The sequence below is a fragment of the Macrobrachium rosenbergii genome, chromosome 15 (genome assembly GCF_040412425.1).
Source record: "Macrobrachium rosenbergii isolate ZJJX-2024 chromosome 15, ASM4041242v1, whole genome shotgun sequence".
NCBI classification, from domain to species: Eukaryota; Metazoa; Arthropoda; class Malacostraca; order Decapoda; family Palaemonidae; genus Macrobrachium; species Macrobrachium rosenbergii.
The window spans coordinates 44,573,147-44,597,060 of record NC_089755.1 but is presented as its reverse complement, the minus strand read 5'-3'; the positions used below and the strand labels follow the sequence as shown (position 1 = coordinate 44,597,060).

Genomic DNA, 23,914 nt, shown 5'->3' with positions numbered 1-23,914 from the left:
GTATGTGCTTGGTCTAACCACCATCTAATTTCTGATATAAAAGCTGATGCCTATTTCAATTAAACTCCTCTCTTCTTTAAGATATTTCAGAAATCATTCGTTTATGTGTTCTTTTAGCTAATTTGCATTAATGAAATTTGCATAAGGAACTTTGATCTTTGATATTAGCAAGTTTGATTTCAAACAGAACTCACTGAGCATTCTGGCAAAACCGAAATCGCAGAGTTTGACGACGCCATCCTTCGTGAGGAGAATGTTCTCGGGCTTAACATCTCGATGGATGCAATTGGAATCGTGGCAGAACTTGACCGCCGTTACCAACTGGAAGATGATCCGCTTGGTTAACTCTGGGGGACATCTGAAAGAGATAAATAAATAAATAACATAAAATTGAACGAAAGAATGTATCAGTCCATATTGTCTGAGGCAATGGTCTATTACATAAAATGGTTTTATATTTTCACATAGCTACAGATCAAGCAAATTAGAAAATCTATTCTGGTACGGCCTGTAGGTATGAAATATTGTTAATCTACCACAAAGAAAGCGGACGAGTAAGAATTCTTGAAGTATCCCCTTACATTGTCAGTAACGTTTTCTTTACGTACTGTAACGAAAAAGGTTTTGAAAGAAAACGAACTTAATTAATTCTTAGAACTAATAATAATTTAAATCATAATACACAGATCTGCACATAACTATAACGATTTGCTGGCATATTTTCAAGTAAAAAACATATATGGAAAAGAAATTCCCCAAACTCAAAAGATTTAACGTTACCAAACTCAGGCTTAGTGTTGTAATCAATAACAGGAACAAAATAACAATATTCGCTTATATCTTTATGGTTTTGTAAAACCTGTCCTCAGTCTTAGGCCCAACGATTTTTAGTTAATGAAAATATTCACGGAGTTATAAAAGTACAGGAATAATAATAATAAAAAAAGTAGAGAGCCTTCTTCCACTTGTAAGGTAAATAAACAAGTGGCCTGGATAAATTTCACTGACTTTCGTACACTTATCACCGAATGTAGTAGAGCAAAATCTGTGTAGCCTGCAACAGCGATCCATAATCAGTGTGGGTGTCGGTATGAGAGAGGAATATTGATAAAGAATACATTGATAATCGTATAAACCGTACGTCAGCAAACACACCTACAAGACAGCGAGGTTGGAAAATGAACAATGCGTGCCTGAATGTATCTTCATACGAAAGGAACTTAGGAAAGGTACTTTGGAGAGGATTTTACTCAGTTCAAAGCACACGAATAACTTTTATATGTCGCCAACTGGCGTTGTGCACGACAGTGTACTCTGCTGGCAAGGATTTTTTTTTCGTAAAGGTATTTGCTCCCAGATGTACAGAATTTTTATATGTAAGATGCAGCAGTTCGCCATAATCCGGACTACCGACTGTTTTTCAAAGCTCCTGAATGCATACGTGTTTGTGTTAAGTTTTCTTATGTTTCTGTATTGTTTTGTGGGTTTCTAAGTGTGGGTGTCAATGGAGAGAGAGAGAGAGAGAGAGAGAGAGAGAGAGAGAGAGAGAGAGAGAGAGAGAGAGAGAGAGAGAGAGAGAGAGAGTCAAACCCTTACCCTTTCGGATGCTTTTCCAGCTCATTCAGAACCGTATGGTCACAGAACTCGAAGACCAGATGCAGTTTCCTCTTCCTCCGGAATACCTCGATGAGGTTTATCAAATTGGGATGTTTTAGTTGCTGAAAAAAGAGAATAACAATGATCAGTTATCAGTTATAATTGCTAAGTAACTTACTTTTCAATAATCTCATTATGACAAAGGCAGTGTGTGCATATACATTTATTTTTCCTCTTAAATGAACTCAACATATAATCATCAGAAATTTTTAGAATAGCCGTCTTCCACTTGGGGCTATATAAGCGTACAAAATGAAGGTACCTATACGTCCCTAGGGTCAGGACTTAACGTCTCGAATCTCTCTTATATTAAGGTCATACGTAATTAGGATTAAGGGGCGCCCAGGATTAGTACTCAAATAGTTTTATACATTTTTATAAAAATTTTTTCACCTTAACCTGAAGAAAAACTTTCATATGTGCTTTAAACGTAGCCCGGAGGATGAGCCAATGAAGGGCCTTCTGAATGCCGTGGAACCCCGAATGTTTTGTTTGTAAATGGTTCGTGTTCATGACAAATTTATTAGGATTATGAAAACAAACTCTGATTGGCATGACATTAAACCTGTATACACTGTAATTACGGGGATTAGTTAAACAACGTCCTTCGAGATTGAAATGAATGCACTATCAATATATATATATATATATATATATATATATATATATATATATATATATATATATATATACATACATATACATATATATACAGTATATATATGTGTGTATATATACACACACATATATATTATATAATACTGATATATGTGTATATATATGTATATATATATATCACACAAAATAACCACACAACTTCATTGTGTATATATATTCATACTACTCGTGTTAGGCTTCAATAAGACGGATACTAATATCGAATAACCTACACCCAAATGGGATTATATGATTTCTGCTTTCACCCTGACCATCATTCGAGCCTTTGGGGTAAGTTGCTAAGATGACAGTTAAATCATCACCCTGCTGTGAAACCGCTTGTGAATTAGTGACAAAAGCCTCTCTCTCTCTCTCTCTCTCTCTCTCTCTCTCTCTCTCTCTCTCTCTCTCTTTCTGTTTCTCTCTCTCTATGAATGAAAATAAAACACGAATAGCAACGGCCGTCAGCTAAATGCGATTCACCAACACGACAGCCGAAAAGGCCGACTGATGATAATGAAGGCGAACACTGATTATAATTGCTTGCAAAACAAACGGCCTCCGCTGCTGCTTTCGTGTCCCTCTCTCATCACGAAGAAGAAGAAGAAGGAGAAGAAGTAAGTCTGTCCCGGCCACTATACATGCGAAATAATCGCCTTGTTAAAAACCCGCGCTGTTTAGCCCGTATAATTCGTCGTAATATTCCCTCTAAACGCTGCGGCCTTGTGATGAAAGGAGCATAGCGCAGTAATTTGATCAGGGCATTGCATGATAACTTTTTTCTTTCTTTTTTTTTTCTTTTTAGCTGCCAGTCGGTCATTTCCGCGTAATTGTTGTTCGTTCATTTCTTTGATTTCATTTCGCGGTGTCTCCGTCCGCCCCTTTGTTTACATTTATAAATTGAGAGAGGTGGTTGAGGGGAAGAAGGGAAGTTGTCGTCATTCTGAATCAGTCTTTGCTAAGTGTATTTTCGAGGTGGAGACAATTTATTCTCGGAGATGGTCTTCCTATTTTTGGACATCATTAAATTTCATTTTCTATCTTTTTCTTCCATTTTTCCAATGAAATGGCATAAGGCACACCTAGCAAAGCATTCATCTCAATAACAAAGAGAGCAATCTCATTACGAAAACTATATTTCCTTTTCATTTACTTAGGTACGTCCCTCTTTCGAAGATCATTATTTTCGTGAACTCGGTAATGCAAAGCCAGTCATTACTGATCCCCCTTGCATTTAGAATTTTTTCTCTTCATTCAGATAATCGACATGCAGGAATCATCTAACTAAAGTCTGCATCAATACCATATTAAATTTTCTTGCAACTTCAGTATCTTGTAGCCAAACTTTGCAAAGCAAATATGACTGGCAAATCTGTACCTACGCATGTTCAAACAGGTATCATGCGACCGTGAACACATGCAACTTCATTTTTGCCAAGAATATTACGTACTTGGTACAATAGTTTGGTGGAGAAATTATAAAAAAAAAAAAACCGCAAGAAAACGTGTTCTTGCGACAGCGCCTTCAGAGCCCTCTGCAGTGATACAAACTGCCTAAAATTCAGTCGTTTTGTGCCAAAGACGAAGCGACAGTGTTGCTTACCAGTCACTGTCTCTTAAAGTAGTTTTACCATCTGAGAATGAACCAAAAAGCCCTTGAATACAATCAGAAACTACCCTGGATGTATTTTTTCAAGTGGCGGCAGCGATCTTTGCCCGAAGAAGAAATCTCATTTATTACTCAATTTTCACATCACTTGGAGCCTCTGTTCAAAGCGCATTCAGGCGCAGTTTAAAGATTAATCGTTGAAGATGACATGCCCTTTCCGTTATTAATGTTTAATTCAACAACAACAGCAGCTGCTGTAGTAATAGTATTCCCATGACGTAGATGCAAACACGCGTATGATGCGGGCAGACCAAGGGTGAGCGAAATCATGACCAATTAAATGTAAGGGAGAATGAATGCTCCATTAGTAACTAGATAAATGGCTAGGGATCTAAAGCTCTCAGGAGGGTAAACGGTAATATGCATGCAGTAAAAACAATCGTAGTTTTGCCTCTCCCCTTTAGCGTCTGCATAAGTATAAACGCTATACAAACAAGACACACAAACAAACACACACACACACACACACACACACACAAAAGCATTATCATTTTAAAGGTTAGACCAAGGGTTGGTGTTGCGCATGCAACCCTCACTGGATTTCCGCGCTCTTTCTCGACAAAGAAGTAAATAGAAATCAATGGTTTCTTTCATATAACTGTTCTGTTTTTGTAAAATCAATCAGGCCGCTGTTAGTAATGTAAGTTTTTATTTATGTAGTTTTTTTTCCGAGACACCGTTTACACTTGAAGAGAAAGGCTTTTTTAAACAATAAGATCACCAGTCACGGTTATATTCATCCCTTTTGTTAAATCAAAAGAAGAAAATTAAGCGCAAAACACTTCCACAGGTTTACGGATACTTCCCGCAACTACGCAATAGTCCCATCAGCAATGCGTCGGCCCTTTTACAAATATTGCACCACTCGCATATTCTTCGCACATACCACTACTACTACTAATACTACTACTACCTAATACTATTACTACTAATACTTCTATCACTACTACTAGAACTGTAACTATTAGTATTACTACTGCCGCACAAACGCAACATTTAGCGAAGCTTCCAGTTTCTACACGAAATATGTCAATCTTATTTACGTAACGTGACAAAAAGACGTCCCGTGTCTAACACAGTGTTGAACTTGACCTATAACCTGACACGCGATGGCAATGAGACTGATAAAAAATACTTTACAATAAAAGACTAATTACTCATTTTCTAAACAGAGGTGCAATAACTTTTCACCAGTCCTGCGCTAATTACCACTGAAATGAAAAAAACATATTTATATAATTAGAGACCAGGTTTCATGAATCGCAGAAAGACATCAGTGAATTCAAAATCAGTAACGTAACAGAATGAGACACAAGGAAACGAGCTTTTCCTCAGGGAATCTTCGGTGAATGAGCAACGATCTCAATAATGCATATGAGAACTCATACACAATAAACGGTCCACTGTCAAGATTATTATTATTATTATTATCATTCAGAAGATGAACCATATTCTTATGGAACAAGCCCGGAGGGCCCACTGACTTGACATTCAAGCTTCCAAAGGCCTTGGTGTTCATTTGAAAGGTGACTACAATCAAGAATTTACAGTTAATATACAACGATATAATATTGAAATTCCTGTACTTTTCCGAAGACTTATATCACCCTTCTACACAAGAGAGATTTTACTGGAAATAAACACATATGAAATGACAACATTAATTTACTTCACAGCGCATAGTTAAGTTTTTTTTTTTTTTTTTTTTTTTAAACTTCCGGACGTTTCAAACATCGATTCTTTTATCCCTTAGTAGCTGGATCAATAGATGTTCCGAGATATCATGAATGCTGATGTAGTGACCTTTATTCACGGAAACACTATTTGCGATTTCCACCAATGAGGGTACTTACACAGACAGGGATTACGTGGTGCGTATGTTAAAAGATAAAAAAAAAGACAGGGTTACACTTGGCGTTGTTCTCAAGGTTGTACGAAGTTGGCTAATGAATCATGTTAAATGATAGTAGGGGTAGATGAATTATCATGTCTCATTTATCCTACGAATACCTTGCTATTGCAAACCAATGATTAGCAAAACACTTGAGTTCAACTGCAACTAAAATTTTTGTCGTAAATTGCAATGCGTACCTTAGTCGTTGTTGTTGTTGTTGTTATTATTATTATTATTATTATTATTATTATTATTATTATTATTATTATTATCATCATCATCATTATTATTATTCCTTAACCACTACTTGAAAAGAATTCACATCAATTACAATGGAAAACAATTAATAGCGGTAGGAAAGGCAGTAGAGAGAGAGAGAGAGAGAGAGAGAGAGAGAGAGAGAGAGAGAAGGAGAGAGAGAAAGGGGGTCGAGAACTAACCTTGAGCATGCCTCCTGAGGGCGATCTTCTTGATGAGGGGGTCATCCTCGGACTCGACGAACTTCTTGATGGCCACCAGCTGACCCGTCTCCCGATTTCGGCACTTGTACACCACCCCGTAGGAGCCCTCGCCGATCTTACTCAGTTTCTCGTACTTCTCCATCAATCGCGAAGAAATACGGGAACGTCTGTGGAGGAGGAAAAACGTCCACATTAAAATGCTGCAGTTTCGTGAGAAAACGTCTGTTCATTAATTATAGGGAGTTGATTCTTTTGTGGAGGAGGGCGAAAAACGTCCACATTAAAATGCTCCAGTTTCGTGAGAAAACGTTCATTCATTAATTATTGGGAGTTGGTGTGTTTGCGGAGGAGGGAGAAAAAGTCTAAATTAAAAGCCTGCAGTTTCGTGAGGAAACATTTATTCATTAATTATTGGGAGCTGATACGTTTGTGGAGGAGGGTGAAAGACGTCCAAATTTAAAGGCTGCCGTTTTGTGAGAAAACGTTCATTCATTAATTATTGGGTGGCGAGTCTATGGAGGAGGAGGAGCTTTCGTCAGGTGGCTGTTGGAAACGAAACGTTTGTGGGTGGACATTTAACGTATATTCAACGTTTCAAGTGGAAACATTATGACGGAGTGGAACGTCCAAATGAAAATGCTGCAGTTTCTTGAGAAAACGTTAAGTTTCTTGAGAGAATGTTCAATTTCATGAGAAAACGATCACTTTCATGAGAAAACGGTCAGTTTTATGAGAAAATATTCAGTTTCACAAGAAAACATTCAGTTGCATGAGAAAATGTTTTTTCATGAGAAACCGTCCCTTCATTTATTATTGGGAGCTGATACACCTGTGGAGGAGAAGGAAAGATTTTCGTCAGTTGGAAACGAAACTTTTTTGAATGGATATTTAACATTTGAAATGGAGACATGATAGCAGAGAGGGGGGGGGGGGGCGGTCCACATTAAAATGCTGCAGTTTCGTGAGAAAACGGTCCTTCATTCATTTTTGAGGAGGAGGGAAAACGTGCGTCAGTTGGCTGTTGGAAAAGAAAATGTTTGAGAATGGAAAGAAAGAAACCAAAGCTGCAAATATGGTCATGAAGAAGTCAAAGCAACAATCTGGTTATAAAGAAATCAAAGCAACAATCTAGTTATTAAGAAAGGACAACAACAAATCTGGTTATGAAGAAGGCAAAGCACTAAATTAGGCATTAATAACAGCGCTAAATTAGGTTATAACAATATCAAATCAATAAACCCGGTTATTTATTAATATCTCCAGCATCCAGTTAAGTTCAAAAGAAAAAGCTTCGCCAACATACATATGAAGACGAACTGACAAAGTCAAGTCTCTCTGAATTTCTTAACGAACAGAAAATCTAATTATTGTCGAGGCTTTCTTTAAGCAACAGAACATCTATCGTTTCAGACAGGTGAATTCCCATTTCCCAATCCAGCAGAACCAGAACTGCTTTATGGAAAGGTTTAAAGCAATCGTTTTAAATTTGACCAACGGGAAATATTGGAAAATTACTGGAAACGAGCCTGTAGCGCGCGCTGGAACCCGGCGCTGCTGTTTCTCCTACCCTCCCGATCCCCTGCCTACCTCGTCCCCACCCGGAGCGGACAAACAGGTTTGCAGGGGTAGAGCGGATGTCTCCCCTACCCTCTTGTTCCCCTACTTACCCCGCCCTCACCTGGGGTGGACAAACCGGTTTGCAGGTGGTGAGTAGCTATGTCATGTCTTCCCTACTGTCACCCGGAGGAGGACAAACGAGATCCACTCCGATTTTATTATAGATACATGATACAATATAAATAATGTCAATAAAATGGAAAAATACTGGAAATACATTATACAATATTAATAACGTCAATCAGTAGGTAAATACAAATAATTACAAAATTAATGCTTATATTTTTGGCCGATTCACAAACATCCCGTTATTTAGAAAATGTTTTTCCTCAGAGTCTTCTGAAAAAGAAAACATCAGAATTTATAACAACACGATTTAAAAGGATGGTGTGTTTTGCTCGAAGGCGGCCACACGTCGGTCAGCCACCCGACCCCCCACCAAAAAAAAAACATAAATCTCGTTTTAAACCGAACGCAAAATAAACTTCGAAAAAACAAAAGAGTGATGGACTCCATATGGACTTCCATCATCTCTGAAATAAATGATCCCCGGGCCAAATAAGAAACGATCTTCGGGGGACGGGATCAAGACGAAAGTCGAAGTCCGAAAATAGATCCCGCCATGAGGACGGCCCGAGCTAAATACCGAAAGAAACTCCTGCAGGATTCCTTAATCCTACGATAGATCAGGGCATTCCTGGGGCATTATCCCTGACTTATTAGCCCTTATCATGGAGGCATGAAGGGAGCTGCTCCTAATTCCTTTCAGGCTCCGAGCAAAGGAAAAAGAAAGAGAGGAACAACATCATGTCATGGAGGAATTAAAATGAATAAAAGGTTAAAAGGTCAATCGGCGTGCAGGAGATTAGGGGTAAATTGGTCGGGGAGGGGTGGGGCGGCGATTATAATGACTCCCCCTCCCCGGCCCATTTTGTTCGGCAGCGGATGCATCTTAGGTTAATGAATACCATGACTCTGCAGATATAGTGTATTCTGTGTTTGTTTAGGTACATATACCATTTTCTCCGATATACATACTTATATTTTTTTTTATTCATCATATACCTCTATTTCCTCTCGCACAGTGTGAAGCCACAAGGTGCTAACCTTCAGATTTGCAATAAATATTTATGGTGTGTGGTTATGACCTACCCTACTTCAAGAACTGTTTTTATCAAACGTAAGTGTACAGTCTTGAAACTTCAATGCAATCAATTCACAATCTGCCACTAACAATTTTTGTATTTTATGTATATATATATATATATATATATATATATATATATATATATATATATATATATATATATATATATATATATAAATATACACACACACAAACACACACATATTAGTGTGTTTTTGTGTTATCTTATATGCCTTATAATGTAATCCATCATCGTTTTATGAAATTAAAAGACCATTAAAAAACTCAGTACAAAAAACCATATTTTGACTGACAATACTTCAACCTGATCACAGGTAAACGTAGGAAAAAGTTAAGCGACTGGAGCAGTTCCACTTAGCCATGTGATACTTGATTCCAGAATTTCAGACCCGCAATAGGTGCATGATCCTGAAATGAAGAATTTCAAATCCACGATCGACATGTGATGCTGGATTTTGGAATTCCAGATCTATATCCACAATGGATGTGAGATGCTGGAATTCGGAATTCCAAATCCACATCCACCATGGACGTGAGATGCTGGATTTCGGAATTCCAAATCCACATCCACCATGGACGTGAGATGCTGGATTTCGGAATTCTAATCTATATCCACAATGGATGTGAGATGCTGGATTTCGGAATTCCAAATCCACATCCACCATGGACGTGAGATGCTGGATTTCGGAATTCCAAATCCACATCCACCATGGACGTGAGATGCTGGATTTCGGAATTCCAAATCCACAGCCTGCCATGACTTGAGATGGATTTCCCGATTTAAATCCACAGCCACCATGGACGTGAGATGCTGGATTTCCAGATTCCAATCAGCATACCATGGATGTGAGATGCTGGATTTCCAGAATTCCAAATCAACATCCTGGACGTGAGATGCTGGATTTCGGAATTCCAAATCAACATCCACCATGGATGTGAGATGCTGGATTTCGGAATTCCAAATCAACATCCACCATGGACGTGAGATGCTGGATTTCGGAATTCCAAATCAACATCCACCATGGATGTGAGATGCTGGATTCCAGAACTCTAAATCAGCATCCACAATGAACGTGAGATGCTGGATTCCAGAATTACAGATCCACATCCACCATAGACGTGAGATGCTGGATTCCAGAATTCCAAATCCACATCCACCACAGATGTGAGATGCTGGATTCCAGAATTCCAATTCCACATCCACCATGGACGTGAGGTGCTGGATTTCGGAATTCCAAATCCACAGCCACCATGGACTTGAGATGCTGGATTTCGGAATTCCAAATCCACAGCCACCATGGACGTGAGATGCTGGATTTCGGAATTCCAAATCAATATCCACCATGGATGTGAGATGCTGGATTCCAGAACTCTAAATCAGCATCCACAATGAACGCGAAATGCTGGATTCCAGAATTACAGATCCCACATCCACCATAGACGTGAGATGTGATTCAAATTCCAACTCCATCCTACATAGAAATGAGATGTGGTTCAGAATTCAATTCCACATCCACCATGGACGTGAGATGCTAAGATTTCAGATTTCAAATCCACACATCCACCATGGACATATGATACTGGCCATCAGTTAACAGTGGAAACAGTTAGGATTTTACACAGAATTCCAGGCCCTCTATAGAAACCGATTCTGGACTTCAGAAATCTACACTCACTCTGGAGGCAGGATTCACAGATTCCCAGATAACATGGACGCATTGATGCTGCTGGGTGAAAAGACGCAATCTTACATTTCCAGAAATACGTGGAATGCGGTGACCACGTAATTAAAGAAAAAAAAAATTGGCGATTCCAGGAGGCAAAAGTAGGCCACGAACAGACGGGCCCCTCTGCGTGTTTGTGAAATGAGAAAGATGAAGGCAAAAGAAAAACATCAGAGAAAATATAAATGCGTCTCTAATAATGTTTTTGACGAACGGAAGGATTATTCATTGCTGGCCTTAATAAAAGACCTCGGCACTGCCAGAGGTGGTTTTCTTGCTGCACCCCCTCCCTCCACCATCCTCCTGCCCCTATACCACTAAACCTGTCCTCCCCACCATCTCTGACTGACTCTCGTCTTCTGAATCTTTTGTCTTACTTTAATTATCCAGGTAATTTCTTGCTTTTTTTTTTTTTTTTTTTAATCTTTATATCTTTTTTTATTGAGCTCCCATTTCTCAAACCGCATGAACCGATTTTCGGTATTTCTCGGCATCTCATTAAATCTTCTTCTATTTATCACTTTTCGACGATGAAATTAATCTTCCTTCGATTACGAAATATTTACAGATTTGAATCTCCAGTGTTCGTGCCGTAATTTTCGATCGTGATCAAAAAGTTGCATGCGCGAGTATTACTTTCATTTTTTCTCGTCAAAACATGAATTGCGTGTGGGTAATTTTGCATATATATTTTATATATATTTTCCCTGGACGACAAGTCACATACCACATCTCTAAACAGCAGCTATTCCGTCACATCGCGTTCGTAGACACTAAACACGAACGTCTATCACTACTACTACAGAAACACGAAACAAAACGATGCAAAACATATGACGCACGAAAGCGTGATGCATACCCTCATGGAAACAGCCTTAATAAAGAAAAAAATTACCAAATAACACAGCCTTGAAAAAAAAACAGGAAAAACAATAATATCATCGCGTGATCCAAAATCAAATCTAAATTGGAAGTCAACCCTGGATGTCGATCGATTGCCCTCAGCCCACATTTAGCTGAACAGGGTATATCCACGCATACAGACACATGCACAAATATAAAGCACGCCTACGCATACAGACACGCACACAAGCATACAGGACACCCACGCATGCAGACACATACACAAATATACAAGACACCCACACACAGACAAAAATACGACGCCCAATTGTATAAAGACAAATATACAAACAAAAGAAACCCACACATACAGACATAAACATACAAGACACCCAGAAATACACAAAGATACAAAACCCACGTGCATGCAGACATACACAAACATAAGAAACCCACTTATACAGACATAAACATACAAGATACCCACAAAAACACAAAATTACAAAACCCACGTGCATACAGACATACACACAAACATACAAGACACCCACACATGCAGACACAAACATACAAGACACATACACAGACATACACAAAGCATACAGTGTGAAAGTCTTCCAGACGATCCCCTTCCGCCAAAAAGGTCCCACCTCAAAAGACATTTTCGAAAATAGAGCTGACAAATAATCAGAGAGAGATAAACTGCAATCAATATCCTCCTTAGAAGGCAATTAAACCTACCTCATAAACAAAATAATTTAAAGTTTTTTGGGATTGACTGATAGCTAGAAAATTCTGTAGCTTCGTGACATCTAAGGTCATTGCTACCCAGTAAGGACTTGGGAAAGCTTTGTTTATATTTCTGAAGGTACCGAGCAGGGCATTATTGCACAAACCAAGCTCGGGCACGGCGAGGAAAATAAAGAATGTGATTTTTGGAACACAAAGAACAGCAAAGAATTCCTTAAGAATAGCAATCGATATTGGGAACACAGAGCGGTAGAAAATTCCTCAGTCCTGAAGGAACTTAATAAAAATATAATGGTCAGTATGTGCCATGTCATAGGACCCATATAAAATGAAATAAGATCTGTTTGCTCATTTAATGAAGAAACCAACGACTCCACCTCACCTTCCTTTATATACGACGGAGATATGTGAAGAGATCCACATCATTCACGAAATGAGATTCAGTCGCAGACAAAATTCGTATTTGTTTACCTAGACCTCACGTTCGTAGTTCGTGTGATGTGGCACTCACATCGGAATCTTATGCACGTGGTTGGTGTGATATTGATTTGATTAGCTTTATGAAATTTAGGCTGTCCAAGCCAAGCACCAGGGCACTTTCGACCATTCTGTCTTAAGACGATAAAATGGATTTTGAGCGGTTGGACAGCAAGATAAGAAGATCCATATAACAAGGGAGAGGAAGTAAGAGGATCTAAAGGTGGGATTGGACTAAGAAGTAACAGGTAAAGAGGTTAGACAGCAAGACTGAAGCAAAGGAAGCGGGAATGGAGATAAAGGCAGGCCTCCTATCGTGTCTAGGGTCTAGGCTCTGGAATTTTTCTGTCCACTACGACCTCTGGGATTTCGTGAAAGTTGAAGCCATCGATTGTTGTGTTATGTTGTCTCAAAGGCAATCATGTCTGTCAAATACAGGTCCTATTTTTGTTCTTGATAGTGTTTCCACATTCTATTAAGGATTTAATCTAAGAATACAATAAGGGTCAACGACTCACATTTATATAGCACTGTTGGTTTTCTACCAAACTTATAGATACTTAGTCTGGTACCTCTTGATATTCATCTTAGCTTCCTGGCAAGAAGAGGCAAACTTGTACGGAATTAATTCCAATAATCTCTTTGCAAAAGTTAATGGAGTCTCTTAAGAGAGGATGGAGAATAAATCACTCTCCCATAGCAATCCCTCCAGACTGAATATTAACCCATACTTCCTCCTCGCCATCTCAGAAGACAGGAAACGAGTGCGCACTTACTCATGCCACTCCCTTGAGAAAATTGGCAATAAATCCATAATTCACCAGGTAATCCCAAGAAAAGGCAGTAAATGAATTCATATTGCCTGGTAATCAATGACGACTGAAAGTCATTTCCATACCTCCCTCTGGAAATCCCCAAACGGGCCCCCCCCACAAAAAAAAAAAAACAATGAAGGACAAACTGACCTTATAACTTCCCTGGAAACTCCAGAACACTGGGAATAACTCCGAACGCCTCCTAGTAGCCTCAAGAGAAGATTGATAAGAAATTCATATTTTCCCATCCCAAGAGAAGACTGGAAGCCAACTCGTACATTCCCAAGAGGAGACTGGAAGCAAACTCATAACTTCCCATAAGAGTACTGGAAGCTAACTCATACCTTCCCAAGAGGCAAACTGGAAGCAAATAAACCTTCCCATGAGAGGACTGGAAACAAATTCACACTTTCCCAAGAGCAGACTGGAAGCAAACTCACACCTTCCCAAGAGGAGACTGGAAGCAAACTCATAACTTCCCAAGGGGAGACTGGAAGCAAACTCATACCTTCCTAAGAGGAGACTGGAAGCAAACTCATAGCACCTTCCCAAGACGCAAACTGGAAGCAAATAATTCCCAAGAGGAGACTGAACGCAAACTCATACCTTCCCAAGAGAAGATTGGGAACACCCCAGTACCTCACCCTGCTGTTTCCAGCAGGCGATTGGAAACGAACACACGCCTCTCACATGAGGGGGAATCGGTTGTGGGTGGAGAGGGGATTCGGAGTAGCCAGCCGTCCATATTGATGCGGCAAACGACGGCCTCGACCGCAAGAGGCACGGCGGAGGCAGCAGAAGGTCGAAGGTGAAACTGACATCGATTCATCTGAAATGACCCTCCTCCCCCTTCCTCCTCGCCCGCCTCTGGAGGAGAGGATGGGAGATACATAGGCAGACTGATGAAAGGGAAAGAAATACATTAAAAGATATAAAGATAGAAAATAAACCTCAAAATACATGAAAGAATGGGTTGAAAAATAGTCAAGAAAGCGAATGAGGACTTTTCTAAAATTATTAGAACCTTGAACCATATTTGTCTTTGGCAGTCATTGATGATAATCCCCCTTTTTTTTCTCTATTCCACTTGAGACGTCATCACATAATATGCCGTTGGTTATTATTTGAAAAAGTATGTATTATGTAATATTGCAAGTTATCGAGTCCAGCAATTTCCTAATGGCATTAACAATAACAATAGTGCATCCTTTAAAATAAAAAATAAGACATACCAAAATGGATTTCCCTTCCCTTCTTATTTAAGCTAACTCTTTTCCCACCTACATGAGAGAGAGAGAGAGAGAGAGAGAGAGAGAGAAACGTCAATGGAAATGTATAAAATGTTCTTATTCTGCTAAAAATTCATAATCATTGATTAAATCCAAGACAAAAGTATTTGCTCCTTGAAAGCAATTTTCTCTCAGTTTCCGTGATGTTCCTGAGGAACAGAGACCAGCCATTCTATTCTGGGTCAATTTGCCACGCAGTTTCGTGACCTTTCTCATTATGAATAATAATAATAACCTGAAAGTTGGTCAGTTATAAATGCACTTTATTCATATTGGTAATTTTGAGCAGAGAATTTAATTTCATTGCCAATATATACTAAAAGATGAAGCATTGAAAATGGTATGAATAACGGAGACGGTCTCACATAAATGAAAGCCAGGCTTAATTATCTAAGTCTTCAAGCATTAGGGGGCAAAGAGGCTTAGTCTTACTGATCATAGGTGGAATGAGGCTGCAGCTCTGTCTGTTTCTTTTACCACTACTACTATTTACATAACGATGTTTTTTCCTGCAACAATAAATTGCAGAGAAATGCCACAAAATATTAACATTCTTGTGGCGTACAATCTTTATTTGGATTTCAGTTATTGGTTCAATGTGTAATTTAAATACGAACATCCATACAGAGTTTGTATGGATGTATGTATTTGTATTACAGACATACATAGTAACAGCATTGATAAAAAAGCACAAGCCTGTGCTCGTCTGTCACTAACTCCTCAAAAGGATATCCATTTCCATATCTATCTATCCATCTATCTATCAAACTATCTATATATATACATATATATATATATATATATATATATATATATATATATATATCCCTATGTTAAGAGTTAAAACCAGTCATCATCAAATCAACGTCATTTCAGTTCGACTTCCTTCCGGAGCAATGACGTAATCGCAGGACGTATCAATTATGATTGCTTTTATTGTCTAACTTTTCCTTTCAACTCCGGGTTTCTTTTCTTATAGCATACATGACTCAGAAACATTACTTCTTTTTTCTTATCCGATTTTGATTTACCTAATGACCATTTAACTCTCGTTGTATATTACACAAGGAGTTGCCCATCTTTTATCTGTGCTGTGCGAGCTACTTATTACACGCGTGGAAGTTCCCCAACATCAAAGCGGACCTTTCCCCTCTCACTTCATATACCATCGTCCATTTTTCCCCTCTTCTCCCCTTTGTCTTCTTCCCTCCCATTATGCCGGTGATTGCGTATCCCCTCTGGGGATACCAAGTCGCATGTTGGCTAGGGAGAGCGATCATCATCATCATCATCATGCTGGCTCGATCAAAGTCATGCTGGGTCCGCCAAGGTCACCGGGACTTGATCAGGTCAATGCCAGGTATCGCCAGAGAGCAATGTCGTGTAATTAGTCGGTCTAATCAGCCTCCGGGTTTTCCAAATGCTTCCGCCGTTTCTACGAATAGAGAGGAAAGAGGCGGAGGAGATTGATGTTACGGAGGTCCAGATCTCATAAACAGTCTAAGAAGAAGAAGAAGAAGAAGAAGAAGAAGAAGAAGAAGAATAAACGCCTTTTCTTCTTTTCCTTCTTCTTCTTCTTGGACTTTCGTTTAAGAGATCTGGGCTTCCGTAATATCAATCTCCTCTTCCTCTTTCTTCTTTTTCTTCTTTTTTCGAGGACATGCGAGTCCTTGGAATGTATCTTTGAATGAATAAGTTTTTTACGATAATCTTCTGTCATTTTTTTTAAACACCGCCCAATATTTTAGTCAGAAAACAAAAGAGTAACGGCTATCATGAATGAAGTAGGCCTAGGAAGCAGTTGGAAGAGCCCGTGTCTACGACACTGTTAACTCCACATAACACCTAAACCAACTCAATATGACATCAAACATGAAACTGTCAAACAGTTCACCTACAACATTTATGCGTCGCTTAATCCACTCAATAAGTTTTGATAGAAGACGAGGTTCAAGTCCCCTGATCAAGAGGAAAGTCAAAACAAGATCTATCGAGTCAATTAGATTTAAAAAATTATTTTTTATTTCCCGCGGAAGTGAGACGAACTTTTAGACCAAGTCCCTTGATCAAAAGGAGTCAAATCAAGATCTATTGAGTCAGCAAATGTTTTTAAAAATTATTTTTCATTTCCCGCGGAAGTGAGCTGATGAACTTTTAGACCAAGTCCCTTGATCAAGAGGAAAGTCAAAACAAGATCTATCGAGTCAATTAGATTTTAAAAATTATTTTTCATTTCCCGCGGAAGTGAGATGATGAACTTTTAGACCAAGTCCCTTGATCAAGAGGAAAGCCAAATCAAGATCTATCGACTCAGCAAGTATTTTTAATTATTTTTATTTCCCGCGGAAGTGCTATGACGAATTTTTAGATCTGAATCGAGTGACCTTCAGGAGCAAAAGTTGGATGTCAATGGATAACGCGATATATTTAGGACGAAAATATCTCATGGATATTCCATAATCGAATGCGTAGCGTGACCTGTCACTCAGTGGCATAATATTAATATGCATATTTGGCTTCATCTTTGTTATCAGCTTAAGAATGAATGATAACTCTCTAAGGTTTAAGCGTTTTTTTTAAAAAAGGATAATTTTAGAGAATGATGAATGGATACCGGAAGTAAATATTAAAAGAAAGAAAAGAGAAAGAAAATGTTAATAGAATTGCTCTGGAAGATGATATTTTTCCAATAATTCCCTTTAGCCTTACAAAATAATTAAGCATATTATTATCTTACAAAGTTTATTTGTATCTCATATATATATATATATATATATATATATATATATCTATCCTACCTACCTATATGTATGTGTATGTGTCTATCAATCTATCTATCTCTCTCTCTCTCTCTCTCTCTCTCTCTCTATATATATATATATATATATATATATATATATATATATATATATATATATACATACCGTCAGCGTCATTTTTGTTTGGTTATCTGTACAAACAACCCTCAAGAAAAAATTTTCTTCACCACTAAAAGAAAGGGCATGCACTAAGAACAGAACCATTCCAGGCCCATCCTGGACCCAGGCCGAAAGAGAATTATGCATCGAACCCTTCCTTTCATCCAAGACAGATAACTGGAGAGGGGGCCGAGAAGTAACTACAGCTTTTAGATGGGAATTAACGTATCTTCGAGGATGACCTTGAGTCAATATGAATGGCGTGCGCAATTTTCTACACCGCAAGTAATTATTGCGCAATAAATATGGAAAGAAGGGAGAGGGTGATGATTGCAAAGAGGTTCGAGGAATGCTTCTGAAAATAGAAGGAAAGAAAATGAAATCAACTTCCCGATTGATAAGATGCATTACGCAAATGATGCATTGATGCCGAAAGAAATTTCAGTAAAACGACTACAGATTACTGGTACATAAACCTTATTTATTTAATGCTGCTGAAAATAGAAGGAAAAGAACGGAATCAGCTTCCATTTTGATAAGAAGCAAGTAAATAATGTACTGCTGCTGAAATTAATTTTAGTAAAACGACTTCAGTTCATTGGTATATACACCTTGTTTATTCAGTAAAAACACATCAGTTTAAAGGTGAAGATAACTAATTTAAGTGGCAAAAAATAGCTCTCTGGCCTGTAAAAATATTTAACGCGCATCACTGAGTGAATATTGCCTCTAAAAAAGAAAACGCAAACGCTGGAATGAAAAACAAAATTAAATCTATAACGTATTTCAAAATACGACAGGAGGTAATAATAAAAAGAACTAGAGCTAGCACCTAAAAACAATCTTAAATGAAGTACAAGATGTTTCGTGTCTATATCAACACATTGCACATTGAATTATAGCTCCGAGAGGCCTTAATTATTTCCGGATTTATGTACTGTAATCAAGAGAAGAAAATTCAAAATAAACTAACTGCTTGATTTTTAGTTTTACGTTTCATCCTTTATCATTTGCAATCAAGATTAAGCCTTTGTCACTTGCAATGAAGATTTATCCTTTGTCATTCGCAATGAAGATTCATCCATTGTTATTTGCAATCAAGATATATCCACTGTCAACGCAATCAAGATTCAGCCACTGTCACTCTCAATCAAGGTTCAGCCTTTGTCAATGCAATCAAGATTCAGCCTTAGTCATTTGCAATCAAGATTAGGCCTTTGCGATTTGCAATCAAGATTCATCCATTGCCATTTGCAATGAAGATTCATTCGTTGTCATTTGCAATCAAGATTCATCCATTTTCATTTGTAATGACGATTCATCCACTGTCATTTTAATCAAGAGTCATCCTTGTCATTCGCAACCAAGATGCATCCACTGTCATTTGCAACCTAGATTTAGCCTTGTCATTCGCATTCACGATTCAGCCTTTGTCGTTCACAATCAAGATTCATACACTGTCAATGCAATCAAGATTCATCCATTGTCAATGCAATCAAGATTCATCCATTGTCAATGCAATCAAGATTCATCCATTGTCAATGCAATCAAGATTCATCCATTGTCAATGTAATCAAGATTCAACATTGTCAATGCAATCAAGATTCAACCATTGTTAATGCAATCAAGATTCACCCACTGCCAATTAAATCAAGATTTATCCGTCGTCAATGCAATCATGATTCATCAACTGTTACTCGCAGACATTCTCTCTGGCTTCCTAAATATTACATGATGATCAAACCTAGACTGTCTCCTCTATCGACATTTTAGATACTCACATGGGCTTAATCTTTGCTTACAGTATTTCCCGTGCTTCAGTCTTGTAATTTATTACCTTCATTCCAGTTTAAGAACTCTATATATGCTTTATCTTGACTTGTGTGTAATTTTGGTCATACTGACAGACATATTCTGCTAATTTATTTTTCTTGGCAGGACTTAATCAGAGACGATTTTTCCAGTTCTGTAGATAGCATACTGGCCACAGTTCAGTCACCCGACACTGACATAAGGCTATTTTGCACCGTCCTGAAGGAAATCTATTCCTATTAATTCACCTCTGGTATGAAAAATTCCCCCTCTGTTTTCCGTGAATTATATAACGAACATTCTTTTCAGAGGTATGTATGTCTCTCCGCGAAAGGCAGACCAAAATAAGAAGAAGAAGAAGAAGAAGAAGAAGAAGAAGGAGAGAGAGAGAGAGAGAGAGAGAGAGAGAGAGAGAGAGAAAACTCACTAGGCTCCGAGCAGGAAGAGCCCACACCAAGCATAAGACTTAGCATATTTCGCTTCCAAGCTTTGCTTTGAAGGCAATGGACGGATTGAATGAGTACTGTTGCTATTATCTTTTTATCTTTGCTTTACTGCAATTCTACCAACAGCAATACGTCTGGAGCGCAAGTAGTGTAGCAAGGGGGAAAGTATTGACGCTTAAGAAGGGAGCCAATATGTTTTATTACTGTAGTGCCATTAGAAGTTTCTCTCTCTCTCTCTCTCTATAAACAACCACCAGTTGTGATTAATATCCCTTCAATATTATAGATCCTAGCTTCAAAGAAACGGGCTTCTCAACAGAGACAAGGAGAAACAGAAAAAATAAAGAAATTATTGCTCAGATTCGTAACCTATTTTTTTATTTGGCTTGTGAAAAATACAGTCGGGATTCATTTTAGCTGTTAATCCCATCATTCCTTCCGGTGAAATGATGATGGGGTACTTTAGACGCATACAGAACTACCGTTATAAATCCTTGTCAGAATGAAATTACTCTATTCGAAGCCAAGGAGATAAAGCCTCGAAATAAAGATTTTTTTATGTATATATATACATACATACATATATATATATATATATATATATATATATATATATATATATATATATATATATATTAATAAATATGCATAGCTTATGTTCAGTACGTAAACTGTATGTTATGTATATATATATAAGCATATATATGTATATATATACATATACATATACATACATATATATATATATATATGCATATGCACATTCAAGAAAATAAATACTGAAAATTCGAAAACGACATTCTAGGATAAAAAGATAAACCGCCTTTCCTGCTTTTGCTGCAAACTTCAAGATGGCTTCAAATCATGTTTCCCCTTTCTGAGAATTATGATACGTCCAACTGTTGAAGTACTGACAAACCTGTTGTGTATTAAATCGATATCTTGCTCTATATCGTCAATGAATACGTTAAGTGCGCAGTAATGGCTGCTTAAGAAAGACCATTCACTCCACGACACACTACTCGAAGGCTGTAGTAATTTTAAGTGCCTTTGTCATCATTAATTACGCTTAGTAATTACTTAACGGCACAGTATGAACAACGACCCCAAATAATTGTCTTTATTGACGAAATGAAGGGCTTTCGAACTCCTACAGTAGCATCCTCAGTAAAGTGTCATGCTACTATCCCATTTATTTTGTGTCATATAGAGAAGTACCCCTTTCGTTCCTTTTACTGTAACTTCTTTCATATTCTCTTTCTTCCATCTTACTTTCCACCCTCTCCTGACAGTTGATTCATAGTGCAACCGTGAGGTTTTCCTCCTGTTACACCTTTCAAACCTTATACTGTCAATTTTCGTGTCAGCGCTGAATGACCTCTTAGGTCCCAGGGCTTGGCCTTTGGCCTAAATTCTATATTCAGTTTAAATCTATAGAAAAGTAACTTCAGTCAAAATGGGAACAATGGCCAGATTTACGGTAATGAAATTACTAGATCCATGATGAGATTTTTATATGAAATTGAAATTAGAATATAAAATTTAGGCTAAAGACCAAGCGCTGGGACCTATGAGGTCATTCGGCGCTGAAAATAATGATAAAACAACTGTCAGGAGGGTGTGGAAAGCATGATGGAAGAAAGAGAATATGAACGGAGGGACAGCACAAGGATTGATAAGCGTTGCAGCTAGGGACCGAAGGGACGCTGCAAAGAACCTTAAGTTATGCCTACGGTGCACCTCATGAGATACACTGACGGAACTACACCTCTAATGAGAAAATTATCATAAGCAGTATGATGAAATGATTAGATATAAGATGGTGAAATTATTAGATACAAGATGAAATTATTAGAAGTGATTAGATACAAGATGATGAAATTATTATGAAACTTTTAGATACTAAAAAGATGCGATGATTATATTATAAGACGGTGTAATGATTAGATGTAAGATCATGAAATTATTTTAGATATGAAAAGATCAAATGTTTAAATATAAGAAAATTCAACGATCTGATGAAATAAAGGAAAGAGTGGCAAGGCATTTAAAATTCATCTAGCTGCTGTGGGGTAGGGGGTGGGTGGGGGAGATTGAGTCATGCTCTTTTCTCTAGACCACACGTAAATAATGCACACGAAAATCGGGTTCACGCTATTTCAAGAGTGTGATCGACGATATTCTCTCTCTCTCTCTCGTGAGAGCATCGCGGCAGAAATGGAAACGATGTGTCCATGAACTTAGAAGTTTGTCACTTATTTAAGAATCAGTGAAGCTTTTTGCAGAAAAATTTTTACCCCGTTCCAATTCTATTTCTTCTTTAATACTTAATTTTTTGGTTCCCCAACCTTTTCATTCATTTGTTGCTGTATTTGTTTTTCAAAGAATTTTTTTTTTTAATTTTCAAAGAGAATTACATCGGTATGACAGATTACCAGCCGTAACCAAATCATTTTTATCGGTAATAATAACACGGCCTTTTCAAAAACAATCATTATGTTTGTGTATATGTCGGCGAATCCTGTTTTTACCTGTCGGCAAAGGCAGTTTTCTTATTTTCTCTGTGGAGAATCTGTTTCGCGGAGGCTTGCAAGTAAATTCTGTATCATAGCCGATAATAATAATAATAATAATAATAATAATAATAATAATAATAATAATAATAATAATAATAATAAACCAGTATTGTAATCTACTTTTCATAGGATTTTAGTATTTTTATGCATTATATTTATGTATGGAATTCACACTAGTGTATTTCATGCGAAATAAAGCCATTAAATAATAATAATAATAATAATAACCCACCGCCGACATTTTGAATAATAATAATAATAATAATATAATAATAATAATAATAATAATAATAATAATAATAATAATAATAAATAATAATAATAATAATAACCTATTGCCGGCATTTTGCTACTGATGTTGTTGTCACAATATCCTGCAGCTTCTAGTGATTAGATAATTAATTTCATTTTTACGAACTACCTAATTCAGACTTTTTGCTTGCAATACTAACCAGAATTTATAAGCTCAACTTTTACATTACCTTAAATTTCAACAGGTACCAGCACTCTTCATATTAAGTTTCGCTTGTCAGACAAATAAACACTATTTCGTACGAGCTTGATGGTGCGCGCTACGCTGCGCTGGAACCTGGAGCTGCCCTTCATGTCTCCCTTACCTCCCAATCCCCCACCTACCCCGCCCCCACCCGGATCCGACAAACATGTTTGCAGGAGGATGGCGGCTGTGTGATGTCTCCCCTACCCTTCCGACCCCTTATCTACTCCGTCCCCTGGGCCGGACAAACAGGTTTGCAGGAGGAGGGTGGTTGTGTCATTTCTCCCCTACCCTCCCGATTCCCTACCTACCCTGCCCCACCCGGGGCGGACAAACAAGAAAGATCCACTCGGATTTTATTATTATAGATAGATAGGCAACTGGTCTTCACTTTCATCTGTAATACATTAATCTTACTGCGCATTTGTTATAGTCAATTTCAGCTGCTAGGTTTAAGTGAGACTAACCTCTGTCTGTTTAGACTTTTCCTTTCCTTAAATGTTAGGCTAAAAATATTCAACTTTTTTTACGTCTGCATTAGGACTGAATCTTTTACGTTGTAAGGAAAATGTTTTATGTACGTATGCTATTGTTATAATACAAAAAAGACAGAACTTTACAGAATAATGAGGTGATGTATAGCACG

At 37.8% G+C, this 23,914-nt stretch overlaps 1 protein-coding gene across 1 annotated transcript in view; it reads right to left on the bottom strand.

The window, feature by feature from the left end:
- The window catches only part of LOC136846616 (cyclin-dependent kinase-like 4), a 156,569-nt gene that overhangs the window by 5,476 nt on the left and 127,179 nt on the right, over positions 1-23,914 (bottom strand). Inside the window, exons 2-5 of the mRNA XM_067117509.1 lie at positions 6,328-6,504; positions 2,512-2,527; positions 1,597-1,718; positions 195-358 (exon numbers count right to left, since the gene is read on the bottom strand). Of these exons, the coding sequence (XP_066973610.1) occupies positions 195-358; positions 1,597-1,718; positions 2,512-2,527; positions 6,328-6,504 (479 nt within the window). The remainder of the gene's footprint in view (positions 1-194; positions 359-1,596; positions 1,719-2,511; positions 2,528-6,327; positions 6,505-23,914) is intronic.